Source organism: Heteronotia binoei, chromosome 1, assembly GCF_032191835.1.
Source record: "Heteronotia binoei isolate CCM8104 ecotype False Entrance Well chromosome 1, APGP_CSIRO_Hbin_v1, whole genome shotgun sequence".
NCBI lineage: Eukaryota > Metazoa > Chordata > Lepidosauria > Squamata > Gekkonidae > Heteronotia > Heteronotia binoei.
Window position 1 is genome coordinate 249,747,322 of NC_083223.1, and position 18,834 is coordinate 249,766,155.

At 44.2% G+C, this 18,834-nt stretch overlaps 1 protein-coding gene across 3 annotated transcripts in view; it reads right to left on the bottom strand.

Annotated features, from left to right (window-relative positions):
- SPTBN2 (spectrin beta, non-erythrocytic 2) overlaps nucleotides 1-18,834 on the bottom strand; it is a 128,285-nt gene that overhangs the window by 62,393 nt on the left and 47,058 nt on the right. For all 3 annotated transcript variants that reach the window (XM_060251912.1, XM_060251931.1, XM_060251921.1), the window contains one exon: nucleotides 7,453-7,604. In XM_060251912.1, coding sequence (XP_060107895.1) covers nucleotides 7,453-7,604 — 152 coding nt within the window. The remainder of the gene's footprint in view (nucleotides 1-7,452; nucleotides 7,605-18,834) is intronic.

The window sequence follows — 18,834 nt, forward strand, 5'->3', positions numbered from 1 at the left end:
GAATAAGATCAAGCCAAATGCCAGACTTGACTTTGTTTCTGTAACCTCAAACCAACAATAACCTCCAAGCATGAAAGAATAGAGACTCCCTGGTCAAAAACTGGTTTTGGAATTCTTTCGGGGTGTGTGTGTGTGTGTGGAAGAGATGTTCAGCAATACCACTCATTCACATGGACAACAGTGTGGCATAGATGACAGAGTGGTGTAGTGAACAAGGTGATGGACTAGGACCGTGGGCAACCTGGGTTCAAATCCCCACTTCTACCATGGAAGCTTGCTGGGTGGCCTTGGGCCCATCACAAACTCTCAGCCTGGCCTGCCTCACAGGGTGGCTGTTATGAGAAAATGGAGGCGGGGAAAACAATGTTCTAAAATCCACTTTGAGTCCCAGCTGGGAAGAAAAGTGGGATATAAATAAATGCCCGTAAACACATGCATGCAAAATTAAGGGGAGTACTCAGTTGGCCACTGACGACCATGGCTGTTTCCTTGCCAGCATAGCACCATCCAGGGCTTTTTTTTTTTTAAGAAAAAGTCTAGAAAGAACTTGTTTGCATATTAGGTCCCACACCTTGATGTCACCATAGTTTCACACAAAGCTTTTGGAGTAGAAAAGGCCCAGTAGGAACTCATTTGCATATTAGGCCACACCCTGTGACACCAAGCCAGCCGGAACTGTATTCCTGCATGTTCCTGCTCAAAAAAAAAAGCAGCCCTGGCTCCATCCTAGATTCTGTTGGTTGATCACTCTAGAACATGTGCCAACAGCAGCAACCCAGACCATTTCAGTTGGCACCTGAGACCAGATCTCTGCTCAAGAAAATGAGGCACTGCCAAAGAAGGCAACAGGCCAACTTATGCCGGTCACCACCTCCCAGACCTGCTCTGCCAGCAGTCAGGTCCAGGGTAAATCCCTGAGATGCTGGCAGCCCCACTGGGGCTTGGCTTGCTCCAAATGTCTCACCAAGTACCACTCATATCTCCATTTTGCTTGCCAGGGCACCAACGTCTTCACAGACACCCCTCTTTTTTTGGTACTTGTGCCAAACGGTTGCCTATCTCCATTCTACAGTGCTAACATAAGGAATTTTTATACATAGAAAATTCAGTTGCAAACACTCCATCACTCTCCAGTGTGATCAACAGCCAGCATCTTGAATGGATTGTTAATAAAGAACACTCTAACTACCTATTTTTATGTTAAGTTGTTTCACTTTTGTTCAGCTTGGATTTATCCCCAGCCTGCAAAGCATCTGTGAATAAAAGCTAGCATGTGCAGCCTCAAAGCAAAAGGACGTGGGCTGGAAGCACAAAAGAGGCATCTATGCTATGAAAAGGCTTCTCCTATTTCATATCCAGCCCAGTGTAATAACATCGGAATTACCTTGCTTTATCAAGGCAAAAAGAAAAATCCATCAATACCCTATTTCCAGCAGCAGCCCATCCAATGCATCTAGGAAGATCCCAACCTGAATGCGATTGCTATCCCTGTTTGCAAGCCCTTGTCATTTGGTAATCTGAGATATGCAACCCCTGAACATGGAGGTTCCATTTAACTAGGGTGGTTAATCACTACAGCATCCTTTTCAAAGCTATCTTGGACCTGATCTAGACATGTGACAGAATGGAACAGTCGAGTGGACTGCACCATTTCAGAATGCAAGCATGGAATCACATTTTTAATAACCTCTCACCATGTAACGCAAGCCAATACATTAGGGAGGGGGAAAAAACAGCATTTCATTTTTGTTGATGTGCTAATTGTTTACTTTTTGGGTGATTTCCCCCCTCCTTTTTCCATTGGGGATTACTTAAAAACAGACTGCCACCTAAAGCAGTGTCGTCCAGAATTCTATCACTGCACCCCGTTGTCCCATTTCATTGCATGTGTGTGCAGGTTAGAGATAACAGCCATTGCCTCAGCCTGTGGTAGTGCATTCCACATGTTAATTACATGTTGTGTGAAGAAGTACTTTCTTTTGCTTATCCTTGATCAGCCGCACATCTAAGGTTTTAGTATTACAAGAGTGGGAAAATCAAAGATTTCAGATTTTCACGGCTGGTAACATCATTAGGGTTTGTAGAATCTTTCGGGCTCAAGTGCCGTGTTCTACTGGAGAAAGTTTTCCTTCGAGACGTTTCGTTCTCAGCTGCGGAGAACATCCTCAGTGGCCTTGCAGCGGGAGCAGGCCAAGAAGCAGCCAAGAAGGTCAGAGCGCCTGCTCCGGCTGCAACGCCACTGAGGATGTTCTCCGCAGCTGAGAACGAAACGTCTGGAAGGAAAACTTTCTCCAGTAGAACACGGCACTTGAGCCCGAAAGATTCTACAAACCCTAGTGGGAAAATCATTTCTGCCTTGTCGCTGTTATCATACTATTAGCATTTGTCACATAATTAAATAGCTACAGATATTAGATACTGAGGTAGGTTTCACTTAGTGAATCATTCACAAAGGGGTGCCAAAGCTGTTTCCCTATTTCCACACAACTTAAAATGCTGCCATTTAGCATGCTTGTTGGGGAAAATCACTCTCAAATCCCACAAATGCCACAAGAGGATTCTGAACAGAGTCCACATTTTGGAAGAGGAAATCAGCATGGCCAAGAAAGGGGGAAGGAATGTCCTGCGAAGGAATCAGGACAGTAGGGTTGCCAACCTCCAGGTGGTTGATAAGCCAAGTGAGAATCACAGGGAAATTACAAACAGAAAGCAAAAGATGTCTCTGTGCTATATCAAGTCTGAACTATGCAGGGCTTTTTTGGTAGAGAAAGTCTAGCAGGAACTCATTTGCATATTAGGCTACACCTCCTGGGCATCACCATTGTTTCACACAGGGCTTTTTGTTGAAAAAGCCCAGCAGGAACTTATTTGCATATCAGGCCACACCCCCTGATGCCAAGCCAGCCGGAACTGCATTCCTGTGCGTTCCTGTTCAACAAAAAAAAACCCTGCAACTACACATATAACAAATTTGTAATTATATTGTGTAATAAATTCAAAATCACTTCAGCAACTTACATCAACATTTTTAAAAATGCAGAAACCATATATATGAAATGGGTAACCTGACATACACCAATTTTAAAGGGAACCAGTCTCACTCTTCAGCGGGTGCCCTCTGCTCCAGTTTATACAATTTCAAAATCATCCATATCCAGCTGTGTATGTTCTTGAAAAGTCCAGGCTCAGCTAATGAGATGTACCTGTCTCCGTCCTTGTTTCACTGGTGCTTTTTCAAAGCTTAAGAAGTAATCAAAAATTCTCAATAGTCTCTCACTGTACTGCAACATTCACATGGTAAATCAAATTCACCATGCCTTGAAAACCCTATGAGGTTTGTGTAACTAATTTTTTCAAAATGCCCAAGTAAGTTGTTATATTTAAATACAAATTTGTTATATGTAGTTGAGGCTTGATAATGCTTTCTGTTTGTAACCTCCAGATGGTGGCTGGAGATTTCCTGGGATTGCAATTGATCGCCAGGCAACAGAGGTTAGTTCCCAAGGAGAAAATGGATGCTTTGAAAGGTGAACTCTATGGTATTGTTTCTGACTGAGGTTCCTATAATAGAATCATAAGATCATAGAGTTGGAATGGACCTCAGGGTCATCAAGTCCAACTCCTGCACAATGCAGGAAATTCCTCCCCGCAACACACATCCCCAGTGACCATGGCTCCATGCCCAGAAGATGGCAAAAAAGTCTGTTCTACTGAGGAACCACTCTGTCAGGAAGTTCTTCCTAATGTTTCATTAAAAAATCTTTTGATTTAGTTTCAACCCATTGATTCTGATCCAACCTTCTGAGGCAACATAAAACAACTCTGCACAATCTTCTATGACAGTCCTTCAAGTACTTGAAGATGGTTATTGGTCATCTCCTCTCCAAGCTAAACATACCCAGCTCCTTCAACCTTTCCTCATAAGACTTGGTCTCTAGACCCCTGACCATCTTTGTTGCCCTCCTCTGGACACGTTCCAGCTTGTCTATATCCTTCTTAAATTGTAATGCCCAAAACTGAACACAATACTCTAGGTGTGGTCTAACCAGAGCAAAGTGATACCATCACTTAGTGTGATCTGGACACTATACTTCTGTTGATACAGACCAAAATTGCATTGCCCTTTTTAGCTACTGCATCACATTGCTCACTCACTTACAGAAATCAAGATAAACTATGTCTACAGCATTCCCCTGATCCAGCAATGTAGCGACTTTTTTTTTTTTTAAAGAGAGATAAGATTAGTCTGACATGACTTGTTCTTGAGAAACCAATGCTGGCTCTTAGTAATCACAGCCATCCTTTCTAAATGCTCAAGGACTGACTCATAATTGTTCTACAACTTTTCCAAGTACTGACATCAAAGCTGACCTGTCCTCCCCAAGCCCCACCCTTCTCAGGCTCCACCCCCAAAATCTCCAGGTATTTCTCAACACAGAGATAGTAACCCTAGTGTATAATGGCTAGGAGAGACATAGGATGAGGCCTAAGGGAGAACGGGATTGAACTACAGACAGGGGTGTGCATTTGTGTGGGCCTCTTGGCACTGCACCACTTCCATTAGAAATAGTGTGCCATTACTTATTTATGGCATTTCCTAATTACACTTAATAACTTACAGTCTTGTATCCTAAGACTACACACAGTGCTAGGCTTCCCAATCCCCAGGCCCCAGCGGGGGATCCCCTGTTTTCACAGGCTTCTCCCCGCCCCCAGCCAACTGGCCGGCGGGGGAAGCCCCCCCAATCACCATGTAGTTTTAGAGCTCCTTCAGGTCCATTTTTAAAATATGTGCCTTTAAGGTTGAGCAGGAAGCAGGAAACAGGAAGAGCTTTGGAGAAGGTCCCTCCCTTCCTTTTGCTTTCGTTTTCAGATCAAGTCAAGTTCTGCAGGAACAAGACCCAGTGAGTATTTGTGTGTGAGAGAGAGGGTGGGGGCAGGGGATTCTCTGGTTTGGAGGCCCTCCCCCCGCTTTAGAAAGCGTGGGGGGGAGGGAAATGTCTACTGGGCACTCTGTTATTCCCTATGGAGAACGATTCCCATAGGGAATAATGGGGAATTGATCCGTGGGTATTGGGGGCTCCGGGGGGGCTATGTTTTGAGGTAGAGGCACCAAATTTTTAGTATAGCATCTAGTGCCTCTCCCCAAAATACCCCCCAAGTTTCAAAACGATTGGACCAGGGGGTCCAATTCTATGAGCCCCAAAAGATGGTGCCCCTATCCTTCATTATTTCCTATGGAAGAAAGGCATTTAAAAAGGTGTGCTGTCCCTTTAAATGTGATGGCCAGAACTCCCTTGGAGTTCAATTATGCTTGTCACATCCTTGTTCCTGGCTCCGCCTCCAATGTCTCCTGGCTCCGCCCCCAAAGCCCCCAGATATTTCTTGAACTGGACTTGGCAACCCTACACAGTGCAATCCTAAGAACACTTCCCTTGGAATAAGCCTCATAGAACAGACCTACTTTGGGCTGCTTTCTGAAAAAAATTGGTATGTGTTCTACCTAGAGTTGCCAAGCCCCAACTAGCCACTGGTAGGACATGGGGGGTAGGATTTCCAGATCTAGCCTGGAATCTTCTGGAGATCTGGAGATGGGGTGGAGGAGGAGGAAGAAGTAGAGGAGGAGATTGGATTTATACCCCGCCCTTCATTTGGAGTCTCAAAGTGACTTACAGTCTCCTTCTTTCCCCATAACAGACCCCCCTGTGAGGTAGATGGGGTTGAGAAAACTGCTCTTGAGAGAGCAACTCTGAGAGAACTGACCCAAAGTCACCCTGCAGCTGCATGCGGAAGAGTGGGGAATCAAACCTGGTTCTCCAGATTAGAATCTGCTGCTCTTAGCCACTACACCAAACTGGCTCTCCTAGGGATGACAGGGACCTCACTGGGGTAGAATGCCATAGAGTCCACTCTCCAAAATATCTATTTTCTCTGGGGGAACTGATTGCTGTAGTCTGGAGATGAGCTGTAATTGTAGGGGATCCCCAGGTCCCACCTGGAGGCTGGCATCCCTAGTGGTTAAGTGTGAGGACTCTTATATGAGAGAACTGGGTTTGATTCCCCACTACTCCACTTACAGCTGCTGGAATGGCCTTGGGGCAGCCATAGCTCTTGTAGGAGTTGTCATTGAAAGGGCAGCTGCTGTGAGAGCTCTCTCAGCCTCACCTACCTCACAGGGTGTCTGTTGTGGGGGAGGAAGGTAAAGGAGATTGTGTCCACTCTTTGAGATTCAGAGTATAGGGTGGGATACAAATCCAATTTCTTCTTCTTCTACCTTCGGCTGAAGGAAGTTCATCCAGCCTCAGAAGCCTTCCTCCAAGTTATGTGGCTCCTCCGTAGGAGGAAGAGTCATTTAAGCTGGAGGAAAACTCCTCAGGCTGGTTTGAAATGTTGCTCATTTTACATGCCACTGACATGCACACTCTGAGCATGAATTATTTTTTTTTTTAAATTACCTTTAAAGAGTGTCACAACTCATTCATTCCTGTGCTTCTGGGGGCTTTGGTGGAAGATGTTCCCTTCTGTTTGGAGTTGACTTTGGCATAGGGAGATGTTGGTCTAAGCATCAGGAAACAGGGATTTCCATGGGCTGGGTGTGGAACTAAAATACCCACCAACTTTTAATGCAAAAAACTGCACTACTGACAAAGCCCTGTGGGCAGAGTTGCCAACAGCTCTGGATAAATATGTCCTGTCCTTCAACAGAGGCTTAACGTGGAAATGGACCGGTTGAAGCTTTTTCATGGCACAGAGACAAATAACATCTCATTAAGCCTCTATTAAAGGGGCATTTTTCTCCAAGCTTGTTGGCAGTTCTACCTGTCGGTTATTCAATGCAACTCTTATCTCACTCAGTGCCGCCAGATGTCTGATCCTATCACTGCTTTTTCCTCCACTTCAACCCTGGAGTTGGCTGCAGAGTGTAAAGGGATGGGGAGGGGAAAGAACTGGTTTTCAAGCAAGTTGTTTTAAATCTAAGTTTTTGCAGGCTGCTCTTCTTAAACACAGTAATGTACTGTAATTTAAATTTGTATTAGACAGATTGATTTTTGACTTATTTCGGCATGGATTTTAGACCCTTTTAGAATGTTCCTTTGTCTTGACTCATGTTGGCATGTTTTATCTATTCGTATGCATATGTATGTACACCTGTTTTTTCTCTCTTTTGTCTCTCCTTTAATGCCAGTAAAGGTAACTGAACTGAACTCTAATTTGCTTGCAAAAAGAAAGAAAAAGAAAGACAAACTGAATGCAGCAAATTAATACTTCACACTATTATCTAAGCACTCCTACCCACAAACTTTTGAAGATGCGGAATTTTTTTTTTACAGTGGCCTGGAAGAGACAAATTAAAATTCTGGATTCACCCCCAAACAATGACCTATTTCAGTTTCAGGAGGTTGCCCCCTCCTCTTCCTCAGTGCTAGCAATGTCCCCGTTTCAGTTACTTACCAGTTGCTCCCCTGAGAGCACCTCCAAAAGGCGCAGCAGCATCCGTCCATCCCGCAAGTCACTGTACAGGTCGCTGATACGGCAAGTGACTCGGGCTAGGTGAGAGTTGACCCATTTGGTAAAGGTCTTTTTCTGTACAGCCTCTCGCTCGTCTGCAAGACAGAACCCATTGCACACCGAGTGAGGAAGGAATGACATCAGTCAAGCATGCTCAAGAGCAGGGCTTTCTTTAGTCAAAAAAAGCCCAGCAGGAACTCATTTGCATATTAGGCCACACACCCCTGACATCGCCATTGTTACATACAGGGCTTTTTGTAGAAAAAGCCCAGCAGGAAGTCATTTGCATATTAGGTCATACCCCCTGACATCAAGCCAGCTGAAACTATGTCCCAGTGAGTTCCTGCTCAAAAAAAGCCCTGCTCAAGAGTGCCACGGCTCAGTAGCAGAGAACACACTTTGCATGCTGAAGGTCTCAGGTTCAATCTTCGGTACACATGAAGCTGCCTTGTGCTGAATCAGTCTTGGTTCATCAAGGTCAGTTTCATCTACTCAGACTGGAAACAGCTCTCCAGGGTCTCTGGCTGATATCTTTCACTGCCTGGTCCTTTCAACTGGAGATGCCAGGGATTGAACCGGGGACTTTCTGCATGCCAAGAAGGTGCTCTGCTACTGTGCCACGGCTCCCGTCATGTTCCAAAATGCCTTGCTCTGCCCAAGTTTATGAGAGCTGTTGCTAGTAAGAGTAGAGAGTGATTAACCTGGCAGACCATTGATCTGACTCGGTATCTTAGACATGTCCATCCTTCTCCACAATAGATACCCCTCATCCTGACCCTTATCACTTCTGCAGCACAAACCAAACTTATAATTGCCCAAACATTTTCTTTCTCCTGCCACCTCCTAAACGTCATTGGCTGAGCTGCAGTGATGTCACAAAATGTTCATAAACATTCTAACCTCTTGAAGAAAGAAAGAATGCTGGAAAATAAGCAGCTTTTGGCTTGGAACTAAAATGTCAGCCTGACTCTGAGAAATTTACACTGACTCAGAGATTGAGAGTACTATACCGCTGTTCTTAAAGTGTGATGGTCTCGAAGGAAAGTGCTGGAATAACTGCTGTCAAAAGTACCTTATACAGTTTGCTTATGTTCATGTGATTTCTGCTGCTACAACCTTTCTCATAGTGTACACAAAAAAGGAACAGAAGGTCCTAAATTGGTAGTAATGGTTCAAATTGTGGCAGTGTGCATGCCATATTAAAGAAGTCTCATCCTCTTGGTCTCCTGCTCATTGTCCTGATCCAATCTCCTTCATATTTCACCACAGGACATTAAGCATCCAGTGCAACCACAGATTCACATCTATATGCAGCGACTCATTGTTTTTTTGTTTTTTAAAAAAATGTTCTACACAGTGTCAACAGCCCTTAACTGGATGGCCCAGGATTGTCAGATTTCAGAAACAAGACCCTGGTTAGTATTTGGATAGGAGACCACCAAGGAAGACCAGGGTTCCTACACAGAGACAGGCAATGGCAAACCATGTCCATGTTTGTCTCCTACCTTGAAAATCCTATGAGGTTGTCATATGTCACTTGTGACTTGACAGCACTTTCCACCACTAGACTGCCAACAAAATTTATATTATGAGAAAACAGAAGCACCACATGCACTATTTTTATTACAATAGAGGTCACATCACGTCTTCCAGAGGAGGCTCTCTCCACATTTATGACAACAAGAACAGGCACTCATAACCTTAAGGCTATGAACAATGGGAACAAGAATATGCATGCCAGGCTCTGAAATAAATAGCCATGTTTCTTCCTCTCAGAATCTTTCAACATATATGGCACATTTTATCGCCAAAAAGTAATTAATGGAAAAAAACTGCTCTTAATTGAAATATAGGCATCAGTTGGTCTAATCAGTGCCAGTCTGGGTTGATTCATTGGTGGGGGCCAATTTTAATAGGTAGGTTAAAGAGGTAAAACCAGCTGGGTTTATTTCCTGAAGCTATTTTGGTTCTGTGGCATTACTGTTAACAGGGAATTGGAACAACAACAACAAAGTAATAAAGGGATCCTTTTCTTCTACCAGTGAGTCATTTAGTATTTGTCTATTACACCATACCTTCACTCAAACAGCTTCACAATACACTTCTTCACAGTGCTCAGGCACTGATGGAGGCTTTAGTGCACACATTTATTTAGATCAGTTAATTGGAGATGTATCCATCAGCTCAAAGTATTTGTTCATTAACAGCCCTGATGTTTATGTTTTTACTGAAGCTTATATCTGGCCTAGAGAAAAAAATCACTGTTCTTATAATAAAGGCTTAATGGGATATTATTCACTAGGTGATGTTAGTTGTTTCCATTCCAGGAAAACCTTCAGCTGCCATTTCCACACATTTAGCCTCTGTTAAAAGGGACACACACCCACACACCCCATAGGACAGTCAGTAGCTAAATTTTACCCTGCTTTTCAGTTATATTAAAAACAAACCTCCCAAAGAGGCTTACAATAAACTCCGGAACCTGAATGGCAATGTATAGTTACAAATATTAAGAAATACCAAAGCGGGGGGGGGGGGGGGGAGAGACACAAAGCATAAATAACAAAAATCCCCAGCAGAACCATCACCTTCATCAGTGTTGCTCCAGTGACCACCACGGCTCAGTAGCAGAACCTGAGACCTTCAGCATGCAAAGTGTGTTCTCTGCTACTGAGCCGTGCACAGAGCAAAAATATCTGACTTACATCTACGGAAATCAACAGACAGAAAAAAGGTTATTTTTGCCACACTTCTAGCAGGCAACAGGAATGACACTATACCAAAGGAGCATCCACAACTATCAACCAAGCAAATGAGAGTCAGTGTGATATACTGGTTGAGTGACAGCCTCAAATCTAGGAAACCTGAGTTTGAATCACCAATCTGCTACAGAAATTGGCTGTGTGATCTTGAGCTAGTCATGCACTGTCAACCAAAGCTACCTCATAGGATTGCTGTTGTGAGGATAAAGCTGAAAAGGCATTAATGTGGTAAGATACTCTGATTCCACATGGGGGAGAAATAGGGTATAAGTGAAGTAAGTAGGCAATTTCCCACCGGCCTGAGGAAGCCAGCAAGTAGGCCCTGTCATATGTTGCCATTAATCATTATCCCGGTGGGAGAGAGAGCAGCCAGAAGGCTGGAGCTAGTCTCTTCCTGACCAAATTTGTTCACATCTGTTCTACCCCATCACCTTTTCTCCCTGAGTCCTTTGCACCCTCAAATTTATTTCTGTCCTTTTTAACAGCAACTATGATCAGTGAGACTAGTAGACATAAAACTGGAGTAAGATTTATGCCATTTGAGAGTTGTTTCCTCTGTGTGCTGTGGGGTATTTGCTTCTGGAGTAGGTGGGTGCCATGGGAAGAGGGGCAGGAGCATAATGTGGAGTATGACTCAGCCTGGTATTTATTTTTAAAAATTGCCAACCACTTTGCTGTAACATGCCTGTGTAAAGAAGAGGAAGATATTGGATTTTTATCCTGCACTCCACTCCAAATCTCAGAGTGGTCACAATCTCTTTTATCTTCCTCCCCCACAACAGATACCATGTGAGGTTGGTAGGGCTGAGAGGACTCTCACAGCAGCTGCCCTTTCAAGGACAACCTCTGCCAGGCCTATGGCTGACCCAAGGCCATTCCAGCAGGTGCAAGTGGAGGAGTGGGGAATCAAACCCAGTTCTCCCAGATAAGAGTCCACGCACTTAACCACTACACCAAACTGGCTCTAAAGGAATGCACGCTGCTGAGCATGTGCAGAGTGCCTTTTATCCACTGATGTCAAGCTCCAATCGCCACCCCACCCCAGTTCTGGGATTACGACTAAAGGACTGAAGGGGCATAATGCATAGGCAGGTTTAACTCAAGAACTTTTTCCAACAGAAGAGGAAGTACTTTACTACAGAAGGTCAAAGGGTTGAGGGGCAATCCTAAAACTCATCAATAATATAAGTAAGTTTGTCGGTCCCCAGGTTTTGGCAGAGGATCCCCCCATTTTGCAGTCCCCTCCCCACCACCAACCAACTGGCAGGTAGGGGGAAGCTGCTTTTAGATCTCAGGCAAGCTTAGAAGCTAGCAAACTGCTTGTATTTTGGAAAGGGTGTGTGTGCCTTTAAATCTCAGTGAGACTGAAATAAATTGGAGCAGGGTGAGCAGGCAGAGCCAGGTGTGTGAGAAAGAAAGAGAGAGAGCCCAGTTCCTCTGCTCATTTTGCATTTCTTTCAGAAGCCGTTTGTACAGTGAAAGGGATAGTAAAGAGTTAACTAGAAACTGATTAAGAGATAGAGGAAAGCTCCACCCCCTAGACTCTCTCTCTTTAAGCTGGTTGAAATTCAGCAGATTGTTACATTCAGCAATTCCGGTGAGTAAAGCTATCTATACCATCCTCCCAGGAAGATCACAAAAGAGTGGGTATGCAAGCTATTTATTTTGGCTGTTTTGTGAGTACTTGTGTTCACTTTAATTTAGTGGAAGAGCAGCTGCTGGGAAACAAAAAAGGCAAAAAAGAGGACAAGAAATTAGAACTGTATCCAGGGGAACTGTGCTGCTGTATTTTTATTTATTTTATGAGAATGGGAAAGTCTCCTGGCTGCACCCCCAAAGTCTCCAGATATTTCCTGAGTTGGACCTGATAACCCTAAACATAAGAGAAACCATGCTGGATCAGGCCAGTGGCCCATCCAGTCCAACATTCTGTGTCACACAGTGGCCAAAACCCAGGTGCCATCAGGAGGTTCACCAGCAGGGTCAGAACTCCAGAAACCCTACCAATGTTGCCCTTCTCAAGCACCAAGAAGACAGAACATAACTGCCCCAGACATAGTGTTCATCTATACCCTGTGGCTAATTGCCACTGATGGATCTCTGCTCCATATGTCTATCTAAGCCCCTCTTGAAGCTGTCTATGCTTGTAGACACCACCACTTCTTGTGGCAGTGAATTCCACATCTTACTCTTAGGGTGAAGTACTTCTTTTTATCTGTTCTAAACCTACAGCTCATTAATTTCATTGAGTGCCCACTAGTTCTTGTATTGCGAGAAAGGGAGAGAAGTAAGTACTTCTTTCTCTATCCCATGCATAATTTTGTAAACCTTTATCATATCACCCCTCAGTCTTTTTTTCTCCAAACAAAAGAGCCCTAACCTCTTTAACTTTTCTTCATAGGGAAAGTGTTCCATCCCCTTAATTATTTTAGTTGCCCTTTTCTGAACCTTTTCCAATGCTATAGTCCAGGGGTGGCTAACGGTAGCTCTCCTGATTTTTTTTGCCTACAACTCCAATTGGCCATGCTGGCTGGGGCTGATGGGAGTTGTAGGCAAAAAGAAATCTGCAGAGCTACCATTGACCACCCCTGCATCTCTTTTTTGACATGTGGTGACCAGAACTGTACAGAGTATTCCTAATAAGGCAGCACCATTGATTTATACAGGGGTATTATAATACTGGCTGATTTGTTTTCAGTTTAATCTCTTCTTACCACAGGAAAAATACGGTCTTTGGGATGAAGCTGCCAATTGGCAGGGTTAAAAAAAAATCCTGTTCTTTCAATACAGGAAATACAGAAATCTGCACTTTAAGTTTCTCATGGCATGGAGCTAAGGAACTTCACCAGAAGGACCATTTTAAACAGTTGGTGATCCTACTTTCAAAGCATTTACATAAATCCGCGCCAAGGCTAATAAGTTTTCAGAAGGCTGGGAATATGAACAACCTACATATCTGCAGATTGCTTTTCCCTTTACAATATACAGTAAGCACTTGCATCTATCGACCTGGTAACAGGGGATGAATTTCTAGGTTAGAGGAAGTGATTTGCAAGCAGATGTAACTTTGGAGTCTCCCATTTTAGTAATTAAAGCATCAATTAACTGCTATTTCTCACATTTACCAACCCCATCTTCCTTAACCATGATTCTGAATCTTCTTTGCCTCCACTGACTTATGCCCTGCAACACCTCTTGAGAGAAGAATGCAGCAAAGGTCTCGTTATGCACTCATAAGCAAATCACTTTTCCATGGATAGCTAATGATATGCCACATTGCAGAGATACTACTGAGTCGTCTAAGACTTATGCATATTGCAGAGATAGTGAGTCTTCTAAGACTTCCATGCATGTCGACTTATGATAACGACTTCACATGTAAATAGGAGAGGAGCTTTTAGTGCCAGTTGTTGTCTCACAAGTACATTTTACATTTAGCACATGATTTATGTCCATGTTCTTTTTCTCTTTAATTTTTTTTGTCTGGTAAATATTAAATTTCTTCAAAGCCACATAACTGTGATTGCACACAAGTCACTTGCAGCAGATACCTAGTGGGAAATACATGTGGTGCAATTAATACAACTGTTCAATGTGATTATCACCAGGCCCATCCCAGGACAGCACCAGATTCCACCCAGATATTATCAGACTCTGTCCAATGAGTATCAAGGTTTAGGATGATGGAGACTGGCAACCCTAGTCCTTAGGGTTACCAATTTCCAAGTGAAGCATGACAATCTCCCGGAATGATAATTGATCTCCAGATTGCAGGGATTGGAGAAAATGGCTACTCTGGAGGGGAAAACCCTGTCGCAATATACCCTGCTAAGATCCCTCCCCAAACCCCAATCCTCCTGTCCTCCGGGAATGACTCAACCCAGAGTTGGCAACTATAGCCCTAGTGTACTCATACCACTGCTCACCGAGAAGTTTCTTGCTATGGGCTTTGAGATATCAAAGCAATTCATCTCAGTCAATAATCCAGAATCCATTCTTAGCACAGCATCTTTTGTATTCCTATCTCCAAGGATCCCAAACATAATAGCCAACTCCCTCCTGCCTCCAATCTTTAAGAACTCCTAGAGAACGAGAAAACTCAACTAGTTCAGATCACCAATGAAGGGAAACTTCACCTGCTGAATTTTTGCCTGTCACACAGCTACTAAAGGAAAAAGCCCTTGGAGAGGGGGAAGATAATCCTTTCCTGTTTCAAGCCTGGGCTGTAGGTCCTCTCTCCCTGCTTTGAGAGTCTAGTGCCTGAAGAGCAGTAATTGGGAGTCAGAACACCTGGGTTCTCTCCAGAGACAGGAAACAAGAGTGGAGATTGTTGGCTGGGGGTGGGGATAAAAAGCTCTGGAGTTTTTAAGCTTAGCTCCAGAAAGGAACAACAACAAAAATAGTAGTATTGTCCCACCACAAAGGACACAGAGTGCCTCTAAAATTCCTTGAGTTTAGATGACCCCTGTATCTCTGCCCCCACCCAAATTTTGCATACAGTGCTAAAAACATCAGGTGTTTGGCTCCAGGGTGATTTTAAAAAGCACAGAGGACATGGAATCTCATATCTCATTGTTCTAGAAAACAGAGACAGAAAGCTGGAAAAGGTGGGAAGGGAAATATACTCTGTTTATGCTCAGCAGAGTTCTCATCTTTATATTCACCAATTGACATATTCTAGAACTAGGACACCACATCCAACTCAGGAAACATCTGGGGACTTTGGGGGTAGAGCCAGGAACAAAGTTGTGACAAGCACGAATGAATTCTGAAGGGAGTTCTGGCTATCACAATTAAAGGGACTGAGCTCCTTTTAAATGCCTTCCCTGCATTTGGGGCTCATAGAACTGGACTCCCGATGCAATCTTCTTGAAACTTGGGTTTTGGGGGGGGTTTTGGGAGGAGTGGCACCAGATACTATGCTGAAAATTTGGTGCCTCAACTTCAAAAAAACAGCCCACCCAGAGCCCCAGATACCCACAGATCAATTTTCCAGTATATCCTATGGGAACTGGTCTCCATAGGGTATAATGGAGCCCAACAGACATTTCCCTCCCTCCCACACATACTTTCTGATAACCTTGAAGTGGGGGGGGGGACTCCAAACCAGGGGATCCCCTGCCCCCAACGGGGGAATTGGCAGCTTTAATATTGAACCTTGCCTGCAGTTGCAAAAGAGTTTTTTTGGGGGGAGGGGAGAAGTCTCGCTCAGGCAAGACTGTGTGATGCTTGCCCCCATCAGAATTTGTATTTATTCATGGCCTTCTGCACAGCTGGCATTTGCCCTGCAGCCGATGCAGCTGTGGCTCCTCTGCCCCAGCCTATTACACATGCGGTGCATGTAGAGACAGCTATTGGGGGGGGGGGAGCATGAAGCTCAGCCTGCCCTGTCCCTGAGTCATGGAGACATGCCAGAGCAAAGCTACTGTGCCATCCCCAAGCCTGGATGGAAGAACCACAACCGATCGGGACTGTTTTTGAGACACAGTGTGTTTCAGAGAATGAAACTTGGTTGCATGCAAACTACACTCCACTATCACCCTTGGACTTTAATCCCTGCTGGAGGCTGAGATTGAAGCTGTGGTTACCAACTTCCAGGTGGAACCTGGAGTTCTCCCTGAATTACAACTGATCTCCAGATTACAGAAATCACTTCCCCTGGAGAAAACTGTCGCTTTGGAGAGTGGACTCGATGGCATTACATCCCTGCTGAGGTCTGTCCCTTCCCCCAAATTCTTCCCTCTCCAAGGCTCTGGCCCTGAATCTTCAGAAACTTCTCGTGCTGTTGTTGCTAGTGAAGCCCTGGACTGAAGCTCTGCAACCCTGGCTCCCAGGCATTATATTAGGAAACCAGACCGAGGACAAGGTTCAACCACAAGGCCTTGTGTCTGTTTGTGCCTCCCTTCGATCAGCTGTATCCTAGATGAGTCTCACTTGCTCCATAACCTACAACAACCCCTCCCGCAGCCTCTGTGGGGGATAGGGTTGCCAATCCCCAGGTGGGGGCAGGGGATCCCCCGGTTTGGAGACCCTCCCCCCACTTCAGGGTCATCAGAAAGCGGGGGGAGGGGAGGGAAATGTCTGCTGGGAACTTTATTATTCCCTATGGAGAAAATCATGGAGAATTGATCTGCGGGTATCTGGGGCTCTGGGGGAGGGGCTATCTTTTGGGGTAGAGGTACCAAATTTTCAGTATAGCATCTAGTGCCTCTCCGCAAAATACCCCCCAAGTTTCAAAAAGATTGGACCAGGGGAGCCAATTCTATGAGGTGCCCCTATCCTTCATTATTTCCTATGGAAGGAAGGCATTGAAAAGGTGTGCAGTCCCTTTAAATGTGATGGCCCGAACTTCCTTTGGAGTTCAATTATGCTTGTCACAGCCTTGATCTGGGCTCCACCCCTAATGACTCCTGGCTCCATCCCCAAAGTCTCCTGGCTCCACCCCCAAAGTCCCCAGATATTCTTGAATTGGACTTGGCAACCCTAGTGTGGGGGGGGGGAAATCTCAATATAATTTCTCTCACACAGGTCTGAGGGAGGGAGAGGCCTATCCTGACTTTCAGGCCAATGTTATCATAAAAAGGCTGTACCAAGCAGCAGCTACAGAACAGGCATAAACTTACAGTCTAGGCCCAGCAGCACATGCAGATGACAACCCTGTCTGTCCCCAAAACCACTCAAGGTAGAAATACTTGACCACATCACTGCTGTTACACAACCACCTATCTAGGGGTGTTGTAGGCTGCTACTGAATGACATGTCCTCTTGTGGTAATATTTTTTACACTCATAAGCAACACTATAACATGATCTTATCAGCCATACCACCATTCCCCAGCTCATCCCCGAATGCAATATATATGCTTAACTGCCAACAATATCCCTTCTGCTGGGACAAAGAAGTTAGTTTCTATACAGGAGGATAAATGTATCCTAGTGTGATATCAAAAATGGTTAGCATTCAGAAAAGTCAGTGGAAGAACAACTCTGGTGCTAATCTAGAAGTCACCAATCTTCTTATTTTAAGTAAGTTGCAAGGGAAACTTCCACATGGAGTTCTTAATTATAAACTATCAGCAAATTCTATTGAATGTATACTATCAGCAAATCCTATGGCCACTGCATGAACACACTGCTGAACTTGAGTGGCCTTCGGTTCAATCCAGCATTGCTCTTCTTATGAACTACAATCATGATTTTGGTTTCTTTCCCACCAAAAGCATTTCGTGAGAAAGAAATCAAAATTCTGGTTGAAGGTTAGCATAACTTCCCATTTGCTTTTGTAAATAAGATCCCTCCCTCCTTTCCTATATTGTATGAATCTGGAATCTACATTAAAATGTCATAGACCAGCAACCAACCTAGCATTCTTCCATGCTATTTTGGCCCCAGTACTGTCAAATCAGTAATTCTTCTCTGTATCCATGTCTCTATTTGCCAACAAAGAATAAAACTGATGCATATGACCAAGCAGGCTCCAGTTCACAAAAAGCTTCTGACAATGTAAATCTGTTAGCCCTTAAAATGTCAGAGACCTCTTTGTCTTCCTTCAGTATTTTTTGTTGGACCTCAGATCAAAAAAGTAGCAGTTGCCAGTCTCATTGCTCTAATCCAGCACAGGCAGAACCCCTCCCTAAAAATGCTGATTCCAGTGTCTTCCGCCCTAGTCATTATACCACCTTCCCTTCCTCCAATCCCCAGAGCAGAGAACTGAACCCAAGAGCCCTGGCTCAGAGCTGCCACCTCCTGTTGTAACCCAGAAGAGCCTTCCCCCCACAGATATCATAACCGAACCCAGTTGTCCTGAAATCCAGTCTTTTAAACCCCACTCGATGATCAGTTTATTCAAGAAAACCCACCACTGTTAGACCCATATCACAGAAGCACTGCTCTCTGTTAGCCAGTCTGTGGCTTATAGTGTATGCCTCTCTGTGCTTAGTGATTTGGTGGTAAAATCACTTTGTACAGACTCATAGTTAGCCCTTTTATTAGTGTTTGGTTCATATTATCAGTAGACTTAGCCAGAGATCCTCATATTTGCAATACTGCTTCTTCCAATACTCTTCTAAGTGGCAACTTTATTCCTCAAGCCGAGACCTCCAACTTGTAAGCAGATTCACGCATTGCCAAGTTCAGACCAGAGCTTTAATGGTTGTGGCACTGGAACTGAGGAATGGTTAGAAATGAGGAATGGTGTTCACGTTGTTAACATTCCGGCGCCACTGGAAGGCGGAATTATTTGGGAGAGTCTTTTTAAGTCAGTAATTGTTTACAGAGTTAAATTAGACAATCGCTGACTATGTGGTTGAGAGTTGTTTATTGGTTTTGATATTGTTGTTTAGGCAATACTGTGTTTCATATAACACCTTAAGCCACCTTGAGCCCCTTTGAGAGAAAGGCAGGTCAAAAATGCCCAAATAAATAAACACAGGCTTCAAGGCTAAAATGAATAAAACAATTCCAGAAACTGGAAACGGAACCCAAGAGTTCTTTGTCATCTGAATGTCACACAATCCAATTTACAAATCAATTTAAATTCTCTACTAGGACCCTCTTTGCATTTA